The 25695-nt window shown below is 41.3% G+C and overlaps 1 protein-coding gene across 1 annotated transcript in view; it reads left to right on the top strand.

Annotated features, from left to right (window-relative positions):
* Nucleotides 1-20097, top strand: part of RGS20 (regulator of G protein signaling 20) — a 44553-nt gene extending 24456 nt beyond the window's left edge. The window contains exons 3-6 of the mRNA XM_056853985.1: nt 11508-11656; nt 17067-17150; nt 17621-17855; nt 19872-20097. Coding sequence (XP_056709963.1) covers nt 11508-11656; nt 17067-17150; nt 17621-17855; nt 19872-20060 — 657 coding nt within the window. The 3' untranslated portion in view covers nt 20061-20097. The remainder of the gene's footprint in view (nt 1-11507; nt 11657-17066; nt 17151-17620; nt 17856-19871) is intronic.
* The last annotated feature ends 5598 nt before the right edge of the window (nt 20098-25695 follow it).

Here is a 25695-nt window from a genome sequence, read left to right as displayed (position 1 = left end):
TTTGTGTTCATCTGAAATGTAAAGACAGTGGTGGCACCCATATTATTCAGCTTCATGGATCAAAGACATGTTTTATTCATATATTTCAAATATTCCTGTCCCGCCTTATCTCCTTACACTCAAGGTAGCTTACAATACAGCAACAGGTTGAAAGGACACCAAATCAGCATAGCAAGCCATTGGTAAAATAAAAACAATGCACAAAACAGATTAAAAGGACACATTATTGAACACGGAGAGCTGAAAGCACATTCCATTGTTGAGTGTATACTTGGTGGCAAACTTGAATTTGCTGCCATGTAATGTGTGGAATAGTCCTGTATGAATAGGATTATTTTGAATATCAATTGAAACTGAAAGACTGACATCGGTGGGACTTTCTTGTATTTAATTTTCTTGTGGCTATGCCTCCTGCACCTAAAATCGATCATTCACTAAACAAGTATAAGATACGGTAAAATGGCCCTAGAACACCATATCATTAGCACGAAACAAGCCAGGACAAAAGTCTAACCCAGTGCTTTTATAAGAGATAGCTCAGAATAAAAGAGTTGTTTGAATGCATTATGACTGGAGAGATATGCAGAGGACTTCCGATTATATATTAATATGGGTAGAATCTGAGGTGGGTGTCTCAACCAGCAAGTTCTGGCTGGCTACCCTCCATAGCCACAACAACTGAAGAAATGCCAATGTAACGTTGTATGTTTTGAAGTTGCTGCATTTTTCTGTCCCTTCCTCATTACTTAGGTGATCAGGCTGTTTCTTCTGATTCATGACATGAATTTTGGGGTAGCAGAGGCAGCTGATCACGGTAAAAAGGGTGGTGCCTGGTGGATGTGGGGGAGTCAGGCTGGCAGACTGGCTAGACGGCTGAAGTCCTACCAGCTGAATTAGGATGTTCTGTCAAATATAATCATGCACATAAGACATACCAGAAACTGGATAGGCCAGCTAAGATTGTATGCAATTGGGATCCTGTATTTTTTTAAGTCTCTTTTGTATAGTACAATAGCCTGGAACATAGTCATAAAGGTTTATTTATTTTTGTTGTCAAGTCACAGCTGACTTAGGGTGACCTCTTCGGGTTTTCAAGGACAGAGAGGTTCAGAGGTGGTTCATCATTGCCGGACTCTGTGCAGCAATTCTGTTGTCAAGTCACAGCTGACTTAGGGTGACCTCTTTGGGTTTTTAAGGACAGAGAGGTTCAGAGGTGGTTCATCATTGCCAGACTCTGCGCAGCAACTCTGGACTTCCTTGATTGTCTCCCATCCAAGTAGGGCCGAGCATGGTTAGCTTCCAAGATGTGACGACAGTGGGCTAGCCTAGGCTATTCAGGTCAGGGAAGTTGAAAGTTAAGCACTTTCAAATCCTGTTGATTTCAGTGGAAGAGTTAAGCATGCTCCCAAATCACTGAGATTTTAAGAATTTAAGTTTGGCTGGATTGTATCCCTAACCTGCATCTGGAAAACATTATATACGTTGTTCCACTACTACTATTGACAGTGAAGTACTCTTTAACGCTATCCTGCTATCTAAACAGGATGAGCTTATCTGTTTTAATCTTAATCAGCTTTTTCATGTGGAAACTAATGATTTTACATGTCTCAAATGGGGGGCCACTGGACCTTTTGAAGAAGTTTGCTTCTTAAGGTACACGTCACAGGAGTCTTCCTCTCAAATTCTAGACTTCCAGTTGACCAAATGTGAGAGCTTTGCAAAATAATACTTTCTGGGTAGTGGCACTTGCGGAAATGAAGAATAAAATAAATACCCTTCAACGTTATCTACACAAAGATTATCAGAGAATAGACCAGTATGCAGTACTAACCTCTTTGCAGAATTGCTTGTAATGTCGGATTTGCTGTGGATATCACAGCAAATCTATACCAGCTGCTCCACTGGGTTTTGGGAAGTTACTTCTGCCTCTTTCCTTGAGTGTGCTTGTCTGGAAAGTAAGCAGGTTATACATTCCCCATATAGCTATGGATGCACCTGTGGTATTCTAATGCAGTTGTCAGATTCTAGAGTAACATGAAGATCCTAACAGTCACACCCAAAGGGAACGGTGTATGAATCAGTGATTAATACACGGGTCCACGATGAATCACCCTGATGCAAATCAACTTCCCCAGTAAAACAATGTCAGTTGGTTGCTAACTCTATTTGATCTGAGTCAGATCTCAACTCTTAATACAATACTATATGAGTCACTGTCTTATACAGTGCCACATAACTCCAACAAGCAGTACCAGCTGTCAGAATGCAATGGTGAGGTAAATCACTGCATACTACACTCCATCTGGCTTTTAGGGAGCAGCCCATTCATACTAAAGCTGGATGTTGTAGGATGCTCATTAGATTCTGCTTTCACAGGAGTTGGCAGAGGCTTCTGCAACTGCCTCCTGGACACCACTGTCCCCTTGGGTTGTAAAACTGCAAGGTTATTAACCCATCCATAAGTTCCTCTGGAAGGAAGGTGGGATGGTATACCCGGATCTCATCAGATCTAGGAAGCTATGCAGGATCAGTACTTGGAAGGGAAACTACCAAGGAAGGCTCTGAAGAGGTAGGCAATGGCAAACCACTTCTGCTTCTTACTTGCCTTGAAAACTCCTTGCTGGGGTCATCATAAGTCGGCTGCGACTTGGTGGCACTTTACACACACAAGTTAGTCTCCCCATTCCACTCTAAAAATATGTAAATCCAGTTGAGGGAGAATATTTTGTTCCAAGCCAATTATTGGCACAGAAGCCAATTTGACCAACAAGAAAAAGATTTTCTTGCATATTAGTTTAAGCTCAGGGCTTTTTTTTAAAAAAGTTCTATACCATGACCTTGAAAACATTAACATATGCACAGTCCCAGGGAAATTCAGAACTTGTAGGGTCACAATGTCGACATTAGCCAACCTCACAAAGCAGCACACTTGGAACAAGTAATTGTCCCTGTGTAAAGCTCCTTCACGCTGTCAGATCATTTTGGTGTACATGCAGGCTTTAGATTATTAGTGGGAAGGGCTATGCACTGCTCCCCGTAACTGTGTGGGTGAGTGTTTCAGTTTTAAGAATGGCTTTTGAAATGTAAAGCAATGCTTTCATGTTTGGGGAGGAATGGAGCTCTTTAGAGCTGCTGTTTTTTTAAGGGGGGTACGGGGTAGTCATTTATTTATTTACTTCATTTATATCCCGCCTTTCTCCTCAATGGGGACCTAAAGTGGCTTACATCATTCTCCTCTCCTGCATTGTATCCTCACAACAACCCTGTGAGGTAGGTTAGGCTGAGAGAATTTGACTGGCCCAAGTTCACCCAGTAAGCTTCTATGGCATAGTAGGGATTTGAATCCGGGTCTCCCAAATCCTAGCCCATGATCACTAACTTTTAAATAAGATCTCCATATTTGTACTGAATACCAAATGAAGAGGAGGGCTTTACCACCACAAATAATATTTTCAAATTGGTTGGCTGATCTACTCTTTTGACTGAAATGCTGCATGAAGTTTGTCAGATTGTAAATCAGTCTCTGTGCATGGTTATCAATTGATTCAGAACCTTACGCAAGTGTATTTAAGATTGTTTTTCACATGGGCCCACTGAGAAATATTTTAAGTGGCACTGAAGGATTGGGTGCCCAGCATGAAGATCCATCCTTCGGAACTGTGCATCTTTCTTGTCTGTGTGTGTGTGTGTGTGTGTGTGTGTGTGTGTGTGTTGGGGGGGGGAGTAGGAATATCATTCAGTCATCTTTCAGGTGCCCTGACCACTTCTGGGAACAGAAGCAGAAGGGTGCCTCGAAACCGACTGCTCCACATTTAATAAGTTCATACTTTCCCACTCTTTAGTCACAGATGTATTTAAGGAATTCAACCTGTTCATGTATAACAGTAGGACAGACTTTTTAGGTTGGGCTTTTTATTACCAAGGTACAAAGCAGCACATTTAGAAGGGATGTCTGAAAATCAGAGAGCAGCTGAACAAGTAAAAAAGAGAACAGAACGAGCCTTCATGTAATATGATTTAAGTCTGCCATATTAAGAGGTCAAACTGGATCACCCTCTAAATCCATTCCAATCTTATGATTAAATGAACGAGAGCTACATGCTCAGGTCCTAATCCAGCAAAACCATTAAGCACATCCCTCGTTTTAATCATTACATCGTTTCAAATGCTGGCAATGCAATGTCCTTTTTTTTTTTTTTCCAATTTGTAGGGATAAGCATCTGGGTATTATTATTAACCAACCTTGGTAACTGCAAAGTCCTCATTCTATAATATCATCGTAACTAATCCTGACTTGAAAATTAACAAAAGCTGGCAATATTGTAAAGGATTCAGATCTATTCAGATGTCAGAGCTATTCTGGCACTTGGCAATTTCGTTTACATTTTTTTAAAATCAGAAAAAAATTGAACGTGCAGGTGACAAGCTTACAGGAACATTCACCAGTTATCAGAGCTGCCATCTTCCCACCCAAGATTGCACTGATAGGTCTGTCATTCCAAAGTGTCAATTATACTAACGAATCACATTACTGATTTTCTGACATGGGCAGAAAGATTCATTTAATTCTGTAATAAGCAGAATAGTTCCTGTTTGCTTGCTGGCTTCAGTTTGCTGTGAATAGGTGGAGTATAAATATTTAAAAATACATAAAATCCTGTACTCTTTGGTGCTGTGAGTGCTAGGCAAATGTTTTGCTTGAACATACTGGTATATAGACCTGCAGCCATGTGCACAGACAAATGCCAGGCAGAGTCTGCCTTACATTTGAAAGCGTGTGGACTGCAGTCAGGGGACAGAGTGATACCAATAGGCCAGGGGGCAAAACAGAAGAAAGAGAAGAGATCAGCAATGAGACTGCAGTAGATATCTCTCCACATCTTAAAAGTTCCTTAAACGTAGCTGTAGGAAGGACAATTGTGTGTGTGTGGTGGGGGGGAGGTGAAAATCTTTCCCCAGTACCCTCCTCAAGAAAGAAGACAGGCAGCGTCTCAGTCATAATTTAGGAAAGCAGTGGGCAGGGTACCGTTAAACTGAACAGTTCATGAGCAAGAGGATCTAACTCTGCTTATTCATTACTTTGCTGTATTCCACCTCTTTCAGCATCTCCCCCCCAGCATTTTTCTCTGCACTCAGTGCTGGGCTAGATCAAAATGCTTCATACATCAGAATGCTGCAAGAATATACATGGGAAAGACTTGGCTTCCCTTGCCCCACTCTCTGTTTTGGTTTAAAAATATACTTCCTGCCACCTGCTTTAGACATAAGCAAGGGACTCGTGTTTTAAAAACTGTCCTCATATATTCTTTCTGCCCACCTGCATTTTTGCCTGCTTTGCAAATTAGAAATCTTCATTCTCTATAAAATGAGAACACATTTTCCTACCTGCCTGAAATCTGAACAAGATAATTCCTTAGCTAAGGTGTACCATCCTAAATTCATCAGCTTAAACCTTGATCAGCCCAAATAAAAACATCTCAGACCAGGGTGTACATATGTTGGGTTGGATCTGTGGGCACGAGGATCATAGACCCTGCCTGTGTTCTTTTGCGCAGCAGCTCTTTCCAGCTCTTGGGATTGTGGGATCTGCAGGGGCTAACAGCTGTGTGGAGGAGGCTTCAGAGGGGAGGGGGAAGGAGGCAAAATTGCCCCCTTCTTCCTCTTCCCCCAGCAGAGCTGCCCCTTTCCCCTCCCTATTGCAGCCTCCCAAACTAGTGTTGCCAACCTCCAGGTGGTGGCTGGAGATCTCCCACTGTTACACTGATCTCCAGCCAATAGAGATCAGTTCCCTTGGATAATATAGCAGCTTTGGCAATTGGACTCTATGGCCTTGAAGTCCCTCCTCAAGCTCCACCCCCCAAATCTCCAGGTATTTGTCACCCTGGAGCTGGCAACCCTATTGCAAACACACATGGTTCTAACCCCATACAGGTCCCACAACTTCCCCTAGGTTGGACATGACTGCTCAGGGGAGGAGCATAAGAGGAAGATCCACACCCATCAGTGCCTTCTACCAAAAGATCACTGAATCAAAACTGTTGTGTGTTCATATACACATTGGCAAAATATGCAGGAACTAGTGTTGATGTGAATGCCTGAAAGCACGTTCCACCCCCTGGCTCCATTTTGGTGACCTTGAACAATCAAAGATCCAGATTCTGCATATTTTTTTGCTCGATATGAACAGCTGTACAGCTGTGAAAGTGACCTAAACACAGATTAAATACACATGCAATGAACACTCAAAAAGAGGAAGACGACTTGGGCTTTTTCCCTGCTTTTCTCTACAGTAAGGAGTCTCAAAGCAGCTTATAACCCCCTTCCCTTTCCCCATCCCAACAGGCATCTTGTGAGGGAGTTGGGGCTGAGAGTTATAAGAGGACTGTGACTGGCCCAAGGTCACCCAGCAGGCTTCATGTGGAGGAGTGGAGAATCAAGGACAGTTCTCCAGATTAGAGTCTGCCGCTCTTAACCGTAACACTACACTGGCTCTACTATCTCCAGCAAGCCCAGGAATTTTTACTAAATTCAGCCAGCATTGTCTGCTCACAAATGACAAAACTGAAACCCTTTAACATTAGGTGGGAAAACGCCACTATATTTATTTAATTCACTTTGGCTTTCTAGCCTCCTACAGTAACAACATGGGCATGTACATGCAAGAGACTTGTGTCTAAGCCATTTTAATTTCTTAAGAGTTCACTTCAGGAATTAGTGGTGTTGTTCAGAAGTGATATAGCTTGTTGGCTTACATGTTGATTACAGAGGGATGGACGTGCCAAGATCTTCTGGCTCTAGAGGCAATTTGACTGTGTGTGGTCCCATAGTTTGAAAATGAGTGAGGAGAAAGACTGGCAAACATACTAGTACTGTACACCCACACCAAAGCTGTTCCACTGCATTGTTAATTCTGGTTTCATTTGGATTTCTTCACCCCTTTGCTGCTGCACCTCTACATTCTTTGTGCTCAGTTGTGTGCGCACGACTTTCATACAAAGACAAGCACAGAAGCACTGAGATGCAAGAGAGACAAGGAGGAACATGTGCAGATTCAACAGAAATGCTGGGCTGAATGCGGACAGATTCTCTAAGCAGTACTCGCCTGTTAAGGAGGCACTTACTTGGAATTAAACATGCTGCAGAATGGTGCATCTACTAGCGAGTTGGATTTGCTCATAGATACCGCATGTTCCACTTTGCCATTTCAAAAAGGCAGGTAGGGTTGTTAGCTCTGTGTCTGGAAAATTCCTGGAGATTTTGTGGGTGAAGCCCGTGTTGGCCCCCTATGTGGCCCAGCACCCTGGTATGCCATGAGGGCATGTGCGACCAAAGCTGCCAGGAAAAGCAAGGCACTCCCATGCCAAGGTGAACAAAAGATTCCGGGGCTCTGGACTCCATCTTGGTGACCTGTGCAAACTTTGGCAGCTGTCAGGCAGAGATGGGTTGTTTGCATTCCTCTGACCTTGAGGTGGAACAGCTGGAAACAATAGGGAGTAAATGAGCCTCCCTCACATCCTTAATGAAGAAGAAGAGTTGGTTTTTATATGCCAACTTTCTCTACTACTTAAGGGAGACCCAAACCAGGTTACAATCACCTTCCCTTCCCCTCCCCACAACAGACACCCTGTGAGGTAGGTGGGGCTGAGAGAGTGACTTGCCCAAAGTCACCCAGATGGCTTCATGTGTAGGAGTGGGGAAACAAATCCAGTTCACCAGATTAGCCTCCGCCACTCATGTGGAGGAGTGGGGAATCAAACCCGGTTCTCCAGATCAGAGTCCACCGCTCCAAACCACCACTCTTAACCATGACACCATGCTGGCTCTCATGAAGCACTCCAAGCAGACACCTGGAACTGATAGCCAGCACCTTAATCTCATCAGCAATCCAGGAACTATTCAGCAAACTCTGACTAGTTCTTTTGCTTATCTGAATCATCCTTCTACCTCATCTAGCATGTAGAATAGATTAAGCGAATACATCTCCTGTCCACGCCTCCCTTCCTGGGAAAACCTCCAGACATCTTCACACATCTGAAAATCTATGTTGAAGTCATTGCCGGTAATTAATCAGGCAAACTAAGATATTCTTCCATGTTGCTATTACCTCATGTCCTTTTCATAGTTTAAAATCTCAGCCACTGGAGAAGCAATTAAACCTTTTGTCCCTGGCAAAGTCCATTGTTTTTCCAGTTACATCATCATTATTATTATATTTCTAGCCCACCCTCCCCACTGAAACCAGCCGCAGGGCTCATTTTTGCTATAAGTAGCGGCCTTTTCACCATTCAAACATGCACGTTTTTTCTTGGATCTGAGACATCCACCCCTTATGTCCATGTAAGGCTCTTTTTCTTCCAAGAGACACTGGCCCATTTCTCTGCCGCTCAGTGCTGTTTCATTTGGACGGCACATTCTTCTGGATTGGTAAATATCACCCTAAATCCTCATATCCTTGTGTCCACCCCCTCTTCCATTTTTATATCTTAGGCTCTTGCGTGCTTTGGGTGTGTGATTTTGTTGCTGTGTGTGTGTGTTTCAACTATTATTCTTAATAAAACCATAAAACTTAGAAACAACACTTCTTTAAGAGTTTTCCAAGAAGACTTATCACTGTAAAAATTGGTATAAAGATCCTGTAACCCCCTCCCTCACTAAATGTAATCTCCAGAATGCTAATTCCCCCATCTAAAAATGGAGACTGTCTACTGGGGTAACACCTGAGGAGGGGAGGGCTTGGGGAACGAAGAGACCTCATCAGAGTTTAATGCCATAGGGTCTACCTTCTGAAGCAGACATTTTCTCCAAGGAAAATGATCTCTTTAGACTGGAGATCAGTTGTAATTCTGGGAGATCTCCAGCCACCACCTGGAGGCTGGCAACTCTAGAACTCAAAACTTGTGATTTCATTCAGGACAGCTTGTCCACGATGGGGAGAAATGTTGAATCTCTTCTCGCTCTGCAGCTGTTAAAAGTACAGAACCTTTGTTAAAAACATAAAAAGACAAAATCCAAACAACAATAGCTAGGGAAGTATGGGAATTATGATTCTCCACGACAGAAAAAGGGGGCGATGTAATTAAAGCCCGCTTCCTCCTCCTTTCTCTCTCTCCCAACGTGTTCTCCTGGCCTGGCCCCTCAAGATCAAATCTGCTTAATTTCAGAACAAAAAGTAAGTTGGAATCATGCACAAGACAACAATATGCCATCTGCTTTATTATAGCGCTCGCTCGGTGCAAGAGCCAAAGCAGCCATTGAACGGAAAGACTGGGCCCAATCATCTTGTCAGCCCTTTTCAGCTTTGGCAGGCCTGGTGCACACTGTCATTCAGAGAGGGCTCTCCAAACAAAGAGGGGCATCTCCAGCAAGGAGAAAGCCAACAGAAACCTTCTGAGCTGTAATTCTTAACACCTGTGTTGTTTTTTGAAAAATCAGAATCACTTATCAGAAAGTGTCTGACCATACAAATGCAGCCTAAGGTAAGGCAAGTATACAGCACAAATGGAAACTGATCCTGCAGTTGTCCCTTCTCTCTAGAAAATCTTGGGGATTTTCAGTTTGTGAGAGGGGCTAGTAGTGACTGCTAAAATAATTCTTAGGACCTTCAGCAGGCCACTTTGGCAATTGGGCTCTACGGTATTGAAGACCCTCCCCGCCCTCACCAAGCTCCACCTCAAAAACCTCCCACTTGTGGCAAAGAGGGACCTGGCAACCCTATCCAGTAAACAGTTCAGACATTTCAGGAAGAATAATATGTTTACTTGCAACATAACTATAAAACAATGAGAGTAGCTATGTCAGTTGATAAAAAGAGATATTTAGCTATTATTTTGGGGAAAATATTTAACTGTTTGAATATTTCATTGTACCCTGTGTGGTAAGCAGCAGATTCCACTCCACTGCAGAATGGCAGAAGTTCTTCCCTTTTTTATTTTTAAAAAGCTCATCTTATGAACTACAAATAACATGGTAAAAAAACAGGGGGGGGGGAACACATTAATCTTATAAACAGAATCAATAAATCTACCATGCCACAGAATTGAGAAGAGAGGGGAATATTCATGGAAACAATGCAATGAGATAAATGTGTAATATTTGGACTATGCAGGGAATGTGTTTGATAGCATATGACTTTATGGTAAATACATACCTGGTTGACTTGTTGGTGTGAGGGCTATTTTGTGGCCGAACCAGCTGCACCACGCAGCGATAGATTTCTAAAGACTGGAGTAACGTCTCCCACCAGTGGGGGTTTAAAGCAATGTACAACATTCTTCTCACCTCCTCCATTTCATCCTTACAACTTCCCCATCAGGTTGAGCATTACTGGCCTTAGGGCACCCAGTGAGCTTTCATGACAGGGTGGGGATTTGAACATGCATCTCTTTAATTGGATACTTTGACCACTACACCATATTTGCTTTCAATGCCATTGCATTTTAAGTGATCCATTTAAGGGTGTGTTCTACCACGTCCTCCCTGATATTGCTAGAGATCCCGAGATATGCAATTTTGATCCCATTTTCAAAACACTGCACTCTCCGAGGGATTTCTTGGGTAGGTTACACAGTGGTGGTAACTCTGAACTTGCATGGAAGTATGAAAATAAATCATGATTGTGTTGGGAAATGTCATATGAATCGACGCAAAGGGCTGGGAGCCACACTTTTTTTTAAAAAAAAGGGGACAGATGTACTTTCAATACACCATCTGCCCCCGCACTTCACAGGTGTCAGGGATCATCCTGTCTCCCACTAGTTTGAAATTCAGGAGCTACACTTTCTGCCCACAACAAAAATTCCTGTGAATAATTGCTTTATCCCCCTTTCCAAACATCTTATTTAGCACATAACTTCAGAAGTGAATGGAAGGGAAGGTCCTTCCCCAGTTGCAAAATGCAGGAACTTTTGTTGTCTATGTCTCTGGAGTCACAGAAAATCTCATGAGACAATCCCATTCCAGAAAAGCCATTCCTTATGTTGTCTCAGCTGGCAGACTGTTTGTCCTGCCTCCTCCTACTGTCGGCTTCCCACTCCCTTCTTACTTCAAACTCTGCATGGGAAGTAGGATGCTCACAGCGGCATGTTTCTGGCTGCAGTGTTCAGAAAAACCTCTGGCCAGCAGGAAGTGCCCGCTCTCTGGTCGTTTGCCGTCTTGCCCAGTTCAATTGCTTGGGCAGGAGATGCCGTCAGAGATGTGAAGCCTCACAGGTATATTGGACATGCTTCGTATTTCCCCTGCTGTGTCAAGAATTCTGTTGTAGAGCTTTTTGAATACAAGTGAGTATAAAGCCCTTCGTAAGTTCAGATCAATAATACAATCATACAGGACATAAGAGCAAAGGCCTTCCTCATCCAATTAGGAATACAAATTCAGCAGCCAGAATTCTGCTTGCTCAGAACTAATTCCACCTAGAAAAGCCATTGAATGCCAAGACTGTGGAAGAAACTCACAGCCTGTCTTGCTTTTTTCCCCACAGACTAACTTCCTTCCTAATTTTCCTCTTGCAGCCCATGGGATCAGAACGGATGGAGATGCGGAAGCGGCAGTCATCTGCGGCCCAGGAGACACCGAGCTCCACACAGGCACAGCCTGTTGAAGGAAACCGAGGTTCCAATGCCTGCTGCTTCTGTTGGTGCTGCTGTTGCAGCTGCTCTTGGTATGCCTTTGAGTCACATTCAAAGCTCCAGGGGGACACCACAGCTAGTCACCATGGGAACGTAAACATGCACCCCTTGGGGTAACCAGACAAAGTATTTACAGCGGGAAGAAGATGCAGCCTTTGTATAGCTTCCTTTTATAGGTCTCAAGGTGAAAAAGAATGAAATAATAGATGAAACAGGATTTAAATAGAATCAAAATTTAAAAATAGAAAAAGGAACATTCAGATACGATGCATTTCTCTGCTACAACACACCCTATCAGGTTAGCCGTATACTTTGAGTGCCTTTTTCGTGTACTCATTTCGAGAAGATAGTTCAGTAGCAGAGCAGGTGCTTTGCATGTAAGGTCCAGTTCAATCCCCAGCATTTTCCCTAAAATCTTGGGAAGTAGAAATATGTTGGATTCTGCACCTGTTAGAGAGTACTGGCTTACTGGCCAAGAGTTTGACTCAATAGAAAGTAGCTCATAATTCTCAAAGATGTGTAGAATACAGCGGTTCAGCAAATCTTTCAGCATTTCAGGCAAAATTTGAGAGGTACATGTGGCCAAGATAGTTTGAGGTCTCACTTTGTGGTTGCTTCATCCATGGAGAAAGCCAGCTATAAATACAAGTCCACATGGTGCTCTATCCACAGTTCAGATTACAAAGGCTAACCGACCAGCCAAGCAAATACAAAGACTGAAGTGTTGCTTGATCATGCAGCACCACTTGCTTGGCTAACTTTCTGCATTCGTTCAGTCTTGGTGGTGGTAACTACATGATCGTTCATTGCACTGAATTGCAAAAATGGAATGACATCCACACTAGGTTTGCTCCCCATAACCACTGAACATCATCACCCAATTATAATATCTTTGAAATTATAATTCAGAAGGAGGAAGGTTTACACAACTTTAGTTGACTGGGAACCAAAAACATGAAAGAAATTCTAAAATATGAGGTTGCTCAAAGGAAGTGGTAATAGAAGGACTGTTTATACTTATAACCAATGTTTATACTTATTTATATAGCACCCTTAAGATGCACCACACTTTACAGATCCAAGCCCAAGTGGATTCTGATTTAAAATGTGATATAGGGAAGCAAAGGTACAGAGGAAGGTGGAAATAAACAAGGAAAGATGTGATATTCAGTTTAATTCTAGGTACTTAGGCTTTGTTTGCATATGTATTGGTTACCAAGACCAAATAATTTAGGACAGATCAGGGAAGTGCTAGCTATATGCATGCATAATCTGGCTAACATTCTGAAATCACCTTTAAAGGAAAGCTTTTCAGCACTATTCCTTTATCAGGATAATATAAAATGAATTTTTTTTGCCATCAAACATCTGACTTATGGACACTCAAGGCAAGAGATGTTCAGAGGTGATTTGCCATTGCCTGCCTCTGCGTCACAACCCTGGTATTCCTTGGAGGTCTCCCCATCCAAATACTTGCCAGGTTCAACCCTGCTTAGCTTCTGAGATCTGATGAGATCAGGCTAGCCTGGGCTATCTAGGTCAGGGCAATGAGATGCATACGGACACGTATTTGGGGCTATTTCTGTCAGATTTCAACAAGGAACAGAATTCATTTCCCTAGCATAGATGAACTAGTCCGTAAAGCCCTGTATCTTCTCATCACTGTGTCTTCGATATGGACAGGATCAAGCATTATTGAACTCCAAGGTTTGATTCAGGGGCAGATTGGGACATTAAGTTGTCTCAGGAGCAAGACAAGCCAAACAGCACTTATACCACCACAGGGACTGCTTGGCATTGCTTGCTCCTGCCTATTGCAGACAGTCAGTGGCTGGCCGACTGGGAAACAGTCCACACTGGTCCGGATTAATAAAGCCACTGTTGCAGTTACAAGTCAGTCATGCTGCACCAGTAATGTCTGCCTATTCTGGTGCAGGACAGATCATTGTCTACTCCATTCACTTGATTTCCATCTACTGATGACTGGCTGGGCAACACAACACAAAGGGCCCTTACAATATTCTAAGAGCATATGATCTGAGACTGAGAGCAGGGGCCTGCCTTCTTCCTCTTCCAGGGCTAATAGCAGCTGCCAGTGGTGGTTTCAATCAATGAAGCCATGCATAGGGAAGAGTTGAGCACTCCCCTCCCTTCAATCCAAATCAGGATCATGTGCAGGTTTTTATCTTCCTTTTAAAATAGCTGGAGATAGCTGTTCATCTTATCTAATTTGGTCCTAATAAATTACTCATCAATCACAGCCTAAAGTCTCTACCTTCATTATTTTTTGAAGGCAGATCTACATTCAATAGCCACAAGGACTGTGTGACACCCCCTCCCCCACTGCCCAAGTAGCTGCATACTATTGAGCATGCCTCAGACTAGAAAAATCCTTCTTTTGCCCCAGATGCCTGGAAATGTACTGCCTTTCCCTGGCTGCAAACATGCCTATCACACACAAGTTTAAAACATGCAGAAATTACAACTTCTCTCCAGCATGTAGACTAGATGCTTCCTGAAGTGGATGGATTTAAGACACCAGTATATGAGTCAGGAAGAAAGTTATTTTTCCGGTTAGCTCCTGACGTAGCCAAGATAACCATTTCAGTGTGTGAGGATCACTGTTCAAGTACTAACAGCTTTCAAATACCGTTATTAAACATGGGTTTTAAAATGCAGCTGGTTCCTCATATCTATTTACTTCTCCTCGGACAAAATGGAAAGAAAAACACATAATGCATTTTCACATAATGGATACTTCATTTTCACAGTCTTTAGATCCAATATGAAATTCACAAGCAATTTTCTCACGTTCTTTTAAATGCTTCTTTTTTAGATTCACAAGTATCATGAGACAGGAAAAACAATTTCTCAATTGGGTGCTAAAATTACTCGATATGCATGATTCTCAAAATTACTGCTTCCATTTAGGAGCCTGGGCGCAGGCTTTGAACAGCCATTTGTTACCTCTAAAATCACTTACTTCCCCAGAATAACTTTTCTAGTAGCAAGAAATGTGAAACGAACTGCAATTTAATGCTCTATTTATAATCCCTATTTATAGAAAGTATTTCATCAAATAACCTGCATGAATTGCAAAGGGAAAAAATTATGAATAAGAACCAAAATAGCACCGCAACTATAGAATTTCCAGCATTCAAAGCTCTTTGAAAAATTAAAGGGGAGGGGAGTCTCCAGCTGGGCTTTTGTTGGTTGGAGCCACAACTTCTGCCCCATACTTCCAACTGCATTTTAGGTTGGATGAAGGTTTTCTTTGTAATTATAATGCATGGCTTTTCTTGTGTGACTTTAAAATTAAGTGGGCACAGCTGCCATTTGCAGAATATGACATTTTGTATGGCATTTTGCTTAGCCCAGACAATATCAATTTTGCAGAAAAGGCATACCTCATTTTATTGTGTGTTGCTTTATTGTGCCTCACTGATATTGCATTTTTGAGCAAGTCTATCGGCGCCATTTTTCCAACAGCAAGTGCTCACTTCGTGTCACATTTTGGCAATTCTCGCAATATTTCAAACTTTTTCGTTGCTATTACAGTATGTTGTTCTTGTTAGACATAATGCTATTGCACACTTAATAGACTACAGTGTAGTGTAAAAATAACTTTTATATGCAATGGGAAACCAAAAAATTAAAGTGACTCGCTTTATTGCGATGGTCTGGAACGGAACCTGCAATATCTCTGAGGTATGATTGTACAGATATTTTTGCTGAACAGGTCTGCTCTTCTGTAAAAAGGCAGAGCTTGTTATCCATAATCCATAGAGCTTGTTATCCATGGATCTTTTATTTCATTTATATAGTAATAATGTACAAATAGTGCAGTGTTTTATATACCCTCGTACAGGCTTTACAATTCTTGTAGGATGCGTTGTCATCAACCAGAAACCCTTCAAATTTATTTTAATGAAGCATATTTTTCAGGCCCTTTGTTTTTAATCATTAATCTGTGCACACTAAATAAATATTTCTTTTTTTCTATTTTTGTTGTATTTAGCTCAACCTCTTAGGCTTTACAGTAGATTTTGGGTTGTTTGTTTGTTCCCCTTTTTCTTTTGTTGGTTTCAAGTCATGAGGCATGCCTAGGGTTGCCAGGTGGGTGGTTTCGGTGGGCAATTGCCCGCCAAGCCACCCAGCTGCTCCAGAGCGGGGATCATGTGCAACACGAGCATGTCACTTTCGGGTTTACCCCCAGAAGCGCCAAAACCACCCACCTGGCAACCCACCCACCTGCAGCCGCTTTAGCACTCAACCCCCCAAAAATTTGGATTTTGAGTGCTAAAGTGGCCATGGCAATGCGGTGCTTCTGGGGATAAACCTGGAAATGACGTGATCACGCTGCACATGCGATCACCCCAGCCTCAGCCCTAAAACCTCCCACTGATGGAGAGGGAGGACCTGGCAACCCTAGGCATGCCACCCCCTCCCCCCCCCAAAAAAAAAACACACCCAAAGGAATGTACCAGTATATGCTTTGTTAGTGTAGATTCAAGACATCACCAAACAGTTAATTACAAGTGGGGACCTGCAAGGACTGGGGGGGGGGGGATCTCATTTTCCCTCTCCCACTATTTTATCTTTCCTTTCCCTGAAAGCCCCTACAGCCTTTCCCCTTTTCCTGCTTCCTTCTCTTTTCCTCCTCCTCCAGCTTTTCCTTTTTCCTTCCCATTGGCAACCTGTCTCTGGGAAAAATTTGCATGGTGCTGGCCACTGGGCTGGGCCCAGCTGTGCAGTGGGAAACCCACAAGAACTTGCAGGAGGCACCTCATTTTCCTCTTTATCCCCCCCATACACTCCCATATCCTCACAGTTCCCTGCTTCCTTCTGTCCTTCCTACACACTAACCAACCCACCTTTTAACTGCCCAAAGCAATTTATTGTTCTCCTGTCCTCCATTTGATTCTCACAAAAACCCTGTGATGTTTGCAGTTAGCACCTGAAAGACTAACCACTATACCATACTGGCTTTCATGGGGGGTGGTGGCTGTTGAATAGTAGCAAGCAGCCAGACCCGGATAAGGCATGCAACTCAGGTGGTAGCTAGTTGTCTGGCAATGGGACCCAGTGAGTCCTCCCTCAAAGGCCAAAACATGCCTGGAAAGGGCCTTGCCCCCTTGCCTTTTATTGACAGAAACCAAGCACTGAAGGCCTGCAATACTGTTATGGTTGCTCAGCAATGGCCACTTAGGGCATTAGTTTCTTAAAGCTACAGGCACTACTATTTTTTTAATGGAGGGTTAACCCCCAATGCATTTTTTTTAATTTCAGATTTTTCTGCAAACCCAGCACTTTTTCATATTTGCAGAAAGATTATTGTCTGTTCTGACTTCTGTTTCTAGCTTTGGTATCCACAGATTTGGCCACACTGAGAGTTAAATATATTTATTTCAATATGATCAGACTTGGTTTGTTACCTTGCAGTCTTACCGTTAGGAATCAAGATGAGAGAACAAGAGCAGCATCACATGAACTTAGAACAGATGCCATTCCAAGTTGCGAAGAAAGGTAATTAACCAATACAGAAGTTTTTTTTTTAAAAAAAAATAAAGCTTAATATATTGGGTTAGCTCTAACAAGGCACCAGCAGAAGACATTTCCTGACAGTTCTTTCTTGCCTTTTCCCAAGCAACACCCCCCAATATCTCTGAAAAGCTTATGCAAACAGTTATGTATCCTATGTGGGTAAAAAGCCATGCAGCCTGTGGGACTGCAGGGAGGTAGGGAAACTGGATGAAATCATTCCTACCTTGCTCTTTCTGCAATAGAAAGCACCACCACAGGTAGAAGATTCAAATTCAAAACCTTTATTGGCATAATAATCATTTTACTTGTAACTGCAAGTGTTAAGAATTTTACCACTTACTGGCTGGGGATTTCTGAGCATGTACAGATGGAAGATTAATCTTAAATTGTTTCTTGGTATTCCCTCAACATCTCAAATTTTAACTTCATAATGATTCTTCCTCCTGCTCAAGCTCAACACCTACTCTGGAAGATGTTAATGACTGGGGCCAATCATTTGACAAGTTAATGAGGACACCAGCAGGAAGAAATGCTTTCAGGGAGTTCCTCCGAACAGAATTCAGTGAAGAAAATATGCTTTTCTGGATGGCCTGTGAGGAACTAAAGCGAGAATCCAACAAAAAAAGAATTGAAGAGAAAGCAAGGCTAATATATGAAGACTATATTTCTATCCTTTCTCCAAGAGAGGTTTGTAACCCTTCTCAAAAGTAATTGAAATGAATTAACCAAAATAAAATATTAGCACAGTACATCATTAACAGAAACATGAAAACATTTAACCTATGAAGAGAAGATTTAGAGTGATGTGCTTTAAAGTCCCTGCCATGCAATAAGCTCTGAGTACTTCATCTGGGGAAACTATATATCTAATTCCCACATGTGCCCCCTGCTTGCGGACAGCTAAATCCGTAGATCGGAGGCACACTTCCTCCAACAGGTTTTTCTGCAGACCCAGGGAACTCCCTGTGTCTGCAGAAAAATCCAGTTTTTTTTTTAAAAACGAGGGGTTTAAATTCTCCCTCAAATAAGAAAGTGTTTTCTGTGCAACCACAGAGAATGCACTTACCTCAGGCTGTTGCCAGTGACAGCACAGTCCAAGAGCTGTGCTAGGCCTGGCAGTGGCAGCTCCAGCCAAGAGAGAGAGAGAAAGACAGCTCCCAGCAGGAGCCTTGGCATGCCAGCCTGAGACTGGGTGGGGGAGAGAGAAAAAGGTGGCTCCCGGCAGGGGCCTCAGCACGCCCCCCAACTGAGAGGGACATTAGAAAGAGGAAGAGAGGGAAAGGTGGCTCCTGGCAAGGGACTTGGTGTGCCCACCCGCTGAGAGAAAGGGAGAGGGGGAAAAAGTGGCCCTGCTGCGCCAGCGGAGGTCCATCTGGCTGCTGTCGGGCTGAACAGTGAGAAGGGAGGGAAGAGATGGGATTCCCCCACACACACACAAGTTTCATGGGCCCCTACTTGTCTAGATAGAAGAGACAAAGTATCACTGGAGAACAAATATGATATTTGATAACTTGAGTGTTGCAGTCAAGGGCCCAGTCTGCTTGGATTGCGGAGGGAGAGTGCAGAGGTGGGCAAATGGCCAGTATTATTTTAGGCTGCAGGTGAGGGATTACACATTTTAAAGTTTGTTCAAATTAATGATTGATTTCTTATAAGTGGAAAAAATGTAAAAGACTGAATTAGTTCTCTCAGATGAAGCAATTTTCACAAGGGAAAGTAATAAAATGTAACTGCTCTCTCTGAAGTGACACAGCCTATTCTATCACCTCATTCTGTGCAGATTGAGCCTGAGATGGGTTCATTTGTTGTGTTGGATGGGGTGTTAAATAGAATTCAAAAACCAACAATAACAACTATAAACTACCCAACATGGAGCGGTTTTTATCCTTCTTACGGTTAAAGAAATGGGAGGTCTCAGAAAGCCTATTGAAACGATGCTTGTAATGTTTCCTAATGTGTCCATTTTTTCCCACTTGTTCCTCCACTTGGAATATAGTTTCTTTACAAACTCGAGATCCACAAAGTTCAACACATCCCCATCTCATGTACTGTACTTTGCTAGGCACAAGACAGCCTCCTATTTTTGTTGAAACAAGCAGACAGCAAAAACAAGAGCCTGAGATGTAAAGTGTGCCCATGAGGTTTTGCTCATGCGGGGGGAGGGGGGAAGGATCATACCCTTCTAGCAGCAGCTCTGTGCTCCCCAAAAAATCCATGAGAAGAGCAGAATATCCTTCAAAATAGCATCCCACAAGGTGAGACTGGCTATTGCCAAAAGAAAATCACTGCCTTCCTGTGCATGTCTGCAGTACTTTGCAATTGTTTCCCTGGCTCCCAGATAGATGGCATATCTGTTCCTGTTTGCATGCCGTAAAGAGCTGGTGGGCTGCACTTGGCTTGATAGTCACAATCTATACAAGTCTGATTTAAAACTATTTTGCCATATAACCACGGAAGGGGAGCTTTTCCTTCCTCATGTGAAAAAGCAAAGTGTAGGACAAAAAGATGATAACAAGGGAGAAACACATTATAATGTATTTTAGGTTTCAATGGTAGAGGCTTTGTATATAACCAGAACTGCTGGAATGGGTCGAATAACAAAATGTAGATGTATTCGATTCCACCAAACCACCTATCTCCACTTTTGCAGCAAGACAGAAAGGAATGTTATTGTACACTAACATATATTTTCTTTATTCACAGGTCAGCTTAGACTCCAGAGTAAGAGAAGTTATCAACCGGAATATGCTGGAACCATCAAAACATACTTTTGATGATGCTCAACTCCAGATTTACACTTTAATGCACAGAGACTCCTACCCGCGGTTTATGAACTCTGCTGTTTATAAGGACTTGGTTCAGTCAGTCTCTGAGACGTCTGCTGAAGCATAGAAATTAATGTACTTTACACACACACGATACTCTGGACTATCATTTCCTAACACAGAATTTAGAATTTATGAGTTCATTACTTGAAAATAACTCAGGCAAATGGTCAAATATGTTCTAAATATGGAAGTTTCCAGAACCACTATCTATTTGCAACTTGATATCTGGTGGCAGAGAATTTGGAGCACAAAGGAATCACACATGCTTAAAAAACATACTTGGGAATGATCACAAAGAAAATAAGTTTGTTGGTGATAACGGGAGCTGTCTCCTCATCACTCAGCATTCAAACTACATGCTGACATCCACTGTGAGGGTACAGAACAGCTGGGATCAGGCTTACACTGGTGCATAGATTCACCTTTAACTGTACTCTCAACCCCATGTCTGAGTTAGAAGGGAGTGCTCTATATTCAAGTCATCAGAAAATACTTGGGCAGATATCGCAACAAATGTAAGTGCAGCATGTTCAATGGGGTATTGGACGTGTTCCTTAAACTGTAATCTTTCTCCCCACTTCTGGCATTCATAACCAACTTCAGAGATTGAGCCTTAGTGATTACAGTCAATGGGATTTGGCCTTCAACCTACAGTGAATCACACACCTACTTGGACATGAGCTGAACGTTAAATGTCAGCAAGGCAATGTAAACAATTTTTCAAATAAACAGGTGAAAGGCACTGGTCGGAATAATACCTCCTGTAAAGTGTTATTTTATTACCAGGATGCATTTTAAAAAGTGCATTGTTAATATTTCCAGACAAACAAAAGGATTTACTTTGAAAAGGGAAGGGAGCTGGGAATTCTTTGCCTTCAGTAAGGTACACACAGACACATAAACTCTTCTCATCAGCTGATTGTATTACTCAACCTTACTTGCAGTATTGTTCAGAGTTGGTGATGCAGTTACCATTATTCTGTGTAAATAGCTTCATTTTAACCAACATACGAGAGGAATTAAAATATGTCTTTCTCAATACAGCTAGGCCGAGGGCATTAAGCATTTACCTTGTTTTAACCGCAAATGGTAAATTTCCTAAACACACAGCCCAACTCACAAAATATATCTGCATTGGTCTGTACCCAATCATATATTTCAAAGTCCTGCTTTCTTAGGAGGGGGTGGCAGTCTCCAACAATTCCAACCATTGTAGATCACTACCTTGCTGTTTCTGAGGCCCACTCACCTAAAAAACCTGGAACTGCATGGTTAGATACAAGTCATTGCAAAGACCCTTAACAGCAGACAGCTTTTATCAACAACCGAACACATTAACCTTTCCAGATAAATTCTAAAGAGGTCAGAGACCAAGACTACTTGGAAAGTAGACACACTGATTTAGAAACCTTAGCACCTAATCCTAAATGTATAGGGGCATCGTATCATTATACGGAGATTAAAGCAATGCACTCCATGCATTCTTAAACACACAGTTCTTCATTAGTTCCAGATAAAATCCACATGTACCAGATCTCATCTCAGATTAAGCTGTTTCTAAAATAGCAGTTTCAGTAGATCCGCAGAACAAAGTGACTCAAATTGCAAGGGACAACCAGGTCTAAAATAGATTGCAGGCTGATGGCTACAAGTTGCTTTTCTGTTCTACCTTATTATTAATATTCTCATGTGAGCAGTACAAAACAAAAAACATTAACCAAGACTCTTCTCCACTGGGAGAAAATACATATACACACTAATTTAGTTGATTATTCAATGCATCATGTCAGAGATGTTTTCTTTTTCTTTTTCCATAACCCATTACAAAAATAATGAGCTGTGTCATCACACAGCAGCAAGGGAGAAGACCTGGAACAAAGTGTATGACCTATGACTGTAAGTTCCATCATCTTTCTCTATAAATGATACCAGTTATATATCCACTTAAACCCAACAAGAAAGATTAGAGGCACACAGTTCTATGTTTGAAATTTGAGGCAAGCTAGAATTCCTCTCTCGCAATCTTGCTACTACGTCACTGGAATAGTTTAGGAAATGGAAAGTAGGGGAGAAGAGGTAGATGGAGTAACTATGAACATTTAGTGATCACTTACTCTGTGGAATGTAATAATTTTAGGTGGCACAGCTAAGGTTTTGGATTGGTTTAGAAAACAGTAAATGAAATCCAAAACTTTAGATTAAGAAGTACTGGTGTTCAAAAACTGACAACTTCTAACCAAGTGAATACCACAAGTGAATTGTTTCTTTAAAAAAATACCCTAATGCCCAAGATAATACAAAATAAGTCTTGTTTACTATTAATCTTCAAGTGAGATTATATGTTATCACCACAGCCATAACTAGCACCAACTCCAACATCTTAATGTAATTATCGAAGCAGAGAGGGAGCCCTAAAGCTAAAAAGAACCAAACATGCTTAAGGAACTCAGCATATAGAAAACATTAATAAGAAGTAAAAGGAGACATTTACTTCTCAATGCAAAAGATTGAAGTAGGCCACAATTAGCATTCCAAATAGATCAGAACAATTCAAACTTTCCACACTGAATATGGAGGACTTGGTGCCTTTTCAAGTTCTTGTTCTAAGTTACTCCATAAGTACAAATACATCAAGTGTAATTAAATCAACAGCTTTAAAGAACAGGTCTGCAGACAGTATTGCATACATATTAAAGAAATGTCAAACCATGTTTGAAGTTTCTTATTCCTTGTTTTTTCATATAATCACAATGAAATATCTTCATAAAAATCCAGTTATTGACATTGTCTACATTCCATGACAAATTTAAGCACCATTCACACAGTCAGATATTGCACTAAAATAATTATTCGGGTCAGAATTCCAAAGGTGTGAAATCAGAGTGTGAAGGAAAGTGCAGGAACACAATTTTTTTGCTTTTTTGTTTTTATCAAGCTGTTCATAATGCAGAAGATACATGTTGTGTTAGTGGAACAGATACACTTAATAAAGTGAAACAAAAGAAAAAATCAACAAAACATGGAGACTTTACAAAAAACCATTAATACTTGGTCAAAGCACTTGACTATTATGGTAGATAAAAGATTCAATTTTGCTTGAAACTAGTACTTCAGCAACTATTTTAAATATTTCAATTATTGTTTGGGTTCTTAATATCAATACTACTGCCAGCCCAAAAAGATAGTTTAAATAAGCCCTTGAGATTGCATATGCTCAATGAGATGTTTGATTTTATTTTTTCATTGTAGCTTACCATGTCACATCAAAAAGCTTTTGGAATGAATTTTCAGAGATTTATCTTGCAACACAGAACAGGGGGCTGTTATTCAACTCCTCCCTTCTTCTCACATGCTAGGAACATTAAAGTATTTGGTAATAGACCAAATTCAATTCATATGGATTTGAACAAAGAACACAGCATGATACCGAATATTCAGGATTTGACAAACACATGTGAGCAAACTGGTTCTTGTGTCTATTCTGAAACAAGGACTCACTATGTGATCTTAAGAAGCAATTCTCAATCTCAGCTTCTCAGCTATATAACGGGGAAAAAGCAGTTTCACATCAGTGTTATGGAGTGAACGAATATTGCCAAGTTGCATGTGTTAATTAGATAGAGCAGCCATGTAAGAACTAAAGTGTTCTTCCTACAGATTTGAGCCCACTGGTGGGTTGCATTAGTCTTGAAGATGGGTCCTCATTATCCATTTGGGACAAGTAACTCATTGCAAGCTAAGGGAAGCAGCCATCCAGTAAAGAATAGAAAGAATCATCTGCTGAGCATTTTAACAAGTTGTTAATGTACTTTTTCTCTACATTGTGCAGGCACATTCATATTTATCATCACAGTAAGTCAAACCTACTGTCACAGAATCAATGTGCCCCAGGGGTTAGGGGGGATATAAGCCATTGCTATTTCAGGCTTGGCATTTATCAAGCAGCAGGGTGCCCATTAGCACCTTGCAAACATTCTATTTCCCTGACATTAGTTAGAAGCCACAGAGCATTCATACTGTGTGTATTTTTTCCCATAAAGCCATATTAAAATTGTATGGTCATTTCTAACTAGGAGGGTAAACAGATTTTAACCTTGCATTCAATGCACTTTAATCTTAGTTTTCATTTGCAGAAGTCACAATATAGCTAACATCCACCTAACATAGAAACAAGAGCATCACAATGAATTAAAAATGATATCACTGTAGCGTAAGGGCCAAAAGCACTAAAAGAATTTAGAACAATCCTTTCAAGTTTTAATAATCTTCTCTTTCCATTGCTCCTATCTGTTTAATACCATAAACAGGGCCTGAGGTGTTTAAAGTTGTCAATTATTACTCATGTGCTAAAATGTGTTTCTTGATCAAGTTCCTACCCCAAGAGCACTCTATTACGCAGTTACTATAGTAGTTAATGTCAAAACTGGGGTCTGGGAGACCCAGCCCTGAAATTGCCATGGAAGCTTGTTGGCTGATCCTGGGACAGTCACACACTTTCAGCCTAATCTACCTCACAGGATTATTGTGAGGATAAAATGGTGGAGAGAAGAATTATGTAAGCCACTAAGATGTAATAAGTAGAATACTTAATTTGGGAAGATTCAGGGTAATAAGTTAGAAACCTGTGGAATCTCACACAAAACAAAACCTCATCTACAGAAATGGCTATTACAAATATATGCAAATAGGTTGTCGGTTGCCAATTATATTTTACAAATACTTAAAAGATTTGCACTACTGTCCATGGTTATTTAGTATTTAAATCAGGAAGGCTGCAGTCTATGAAAGCTATATGCTCACAATGTAAGCAACAGTGCACACAAGGGTTTTAAAAAAGGAGGGTACATTGGTGGATCAGACTAAATGGGCATCTACTATTCAAGAATCCTGTGTTAAGTAGACAGGCAGACCCTCTGACAAGTTCTGACAAGGCAGGGCATGAAAGAGAGGATCAGATGTTGGGGATTAACATATGAATAGTTACTGGAAACATAACTGCCTTTTATGGCCAATAGTTGTAACAGGCCTATTCTACATTAGTGTGTTTATTTCTAAAGTTACCTACGACAGTTTGCTGTCATCACAGAAAATCTTTTGAAGTTTCACCACAGAAGTTCAGCTGAAGAGAACTACTTTTGTACAAAGCATTTACTTCTCTACAGCTGTTAGAACTGACGCAATGAAAACATCTAAGGCTGAACATCTTCCATGCGTTCATGCAGGAAAATCACACACAACTAAGTTTTCTTTCTGAAGTAGATTAAAAACAGCTATAATTAAGCACATTTAAATTTTGTTTACTATAATACTTAAAACGATTTTAAAAGATCTATAAGAAGAGACATTCATGCCATATAATTTGACTTAGTCACTTGATGAGATAGTTTACTATCAAAAGTAAAATCAGAAGTATCTACGGCAACTTAGAATTCTCACCCAATAGCGTGAAAATAAAATAAATAGTTTTTAGTTATTATGGTGTTTAGGTTCAAAATAATTTATCAGCATTGTAAAACTGAAAAGTTCAGCAGTCAGTGCTTCTTGTACCATCTAACAGTGCAATCTTAGGTAGGGTTACTGCAGCCTAAGCCTACTGAAGTCAATGGGTTTAGGCTGGAGGAAGTTTCCATAGGATTGCACTGAACATATCCTTAAAACTGGACAGAGGAGACGACACCTCATATCCGAAAAGTTTAAGT

Source organism: Euleptes europaea, chromosome 8 (genome assembly GCF_029931775.1).
Source record: "Euleptes europaea isolate rEulEur1 chromosome 8, rEulEur1.hap1, whole genome shotgun sequence".
NCBI lineage: Eukaryota > Metazoa > Chordata > Lepidosauria > Squamata > Sphaerodactylidae > Euleptes > Euleptes europaea.
The sequence above is the reverse complement of the archived record's forward strand: the minus strand, read 5'-3'. Positions and strand labels throughout refer to the sequence as shown.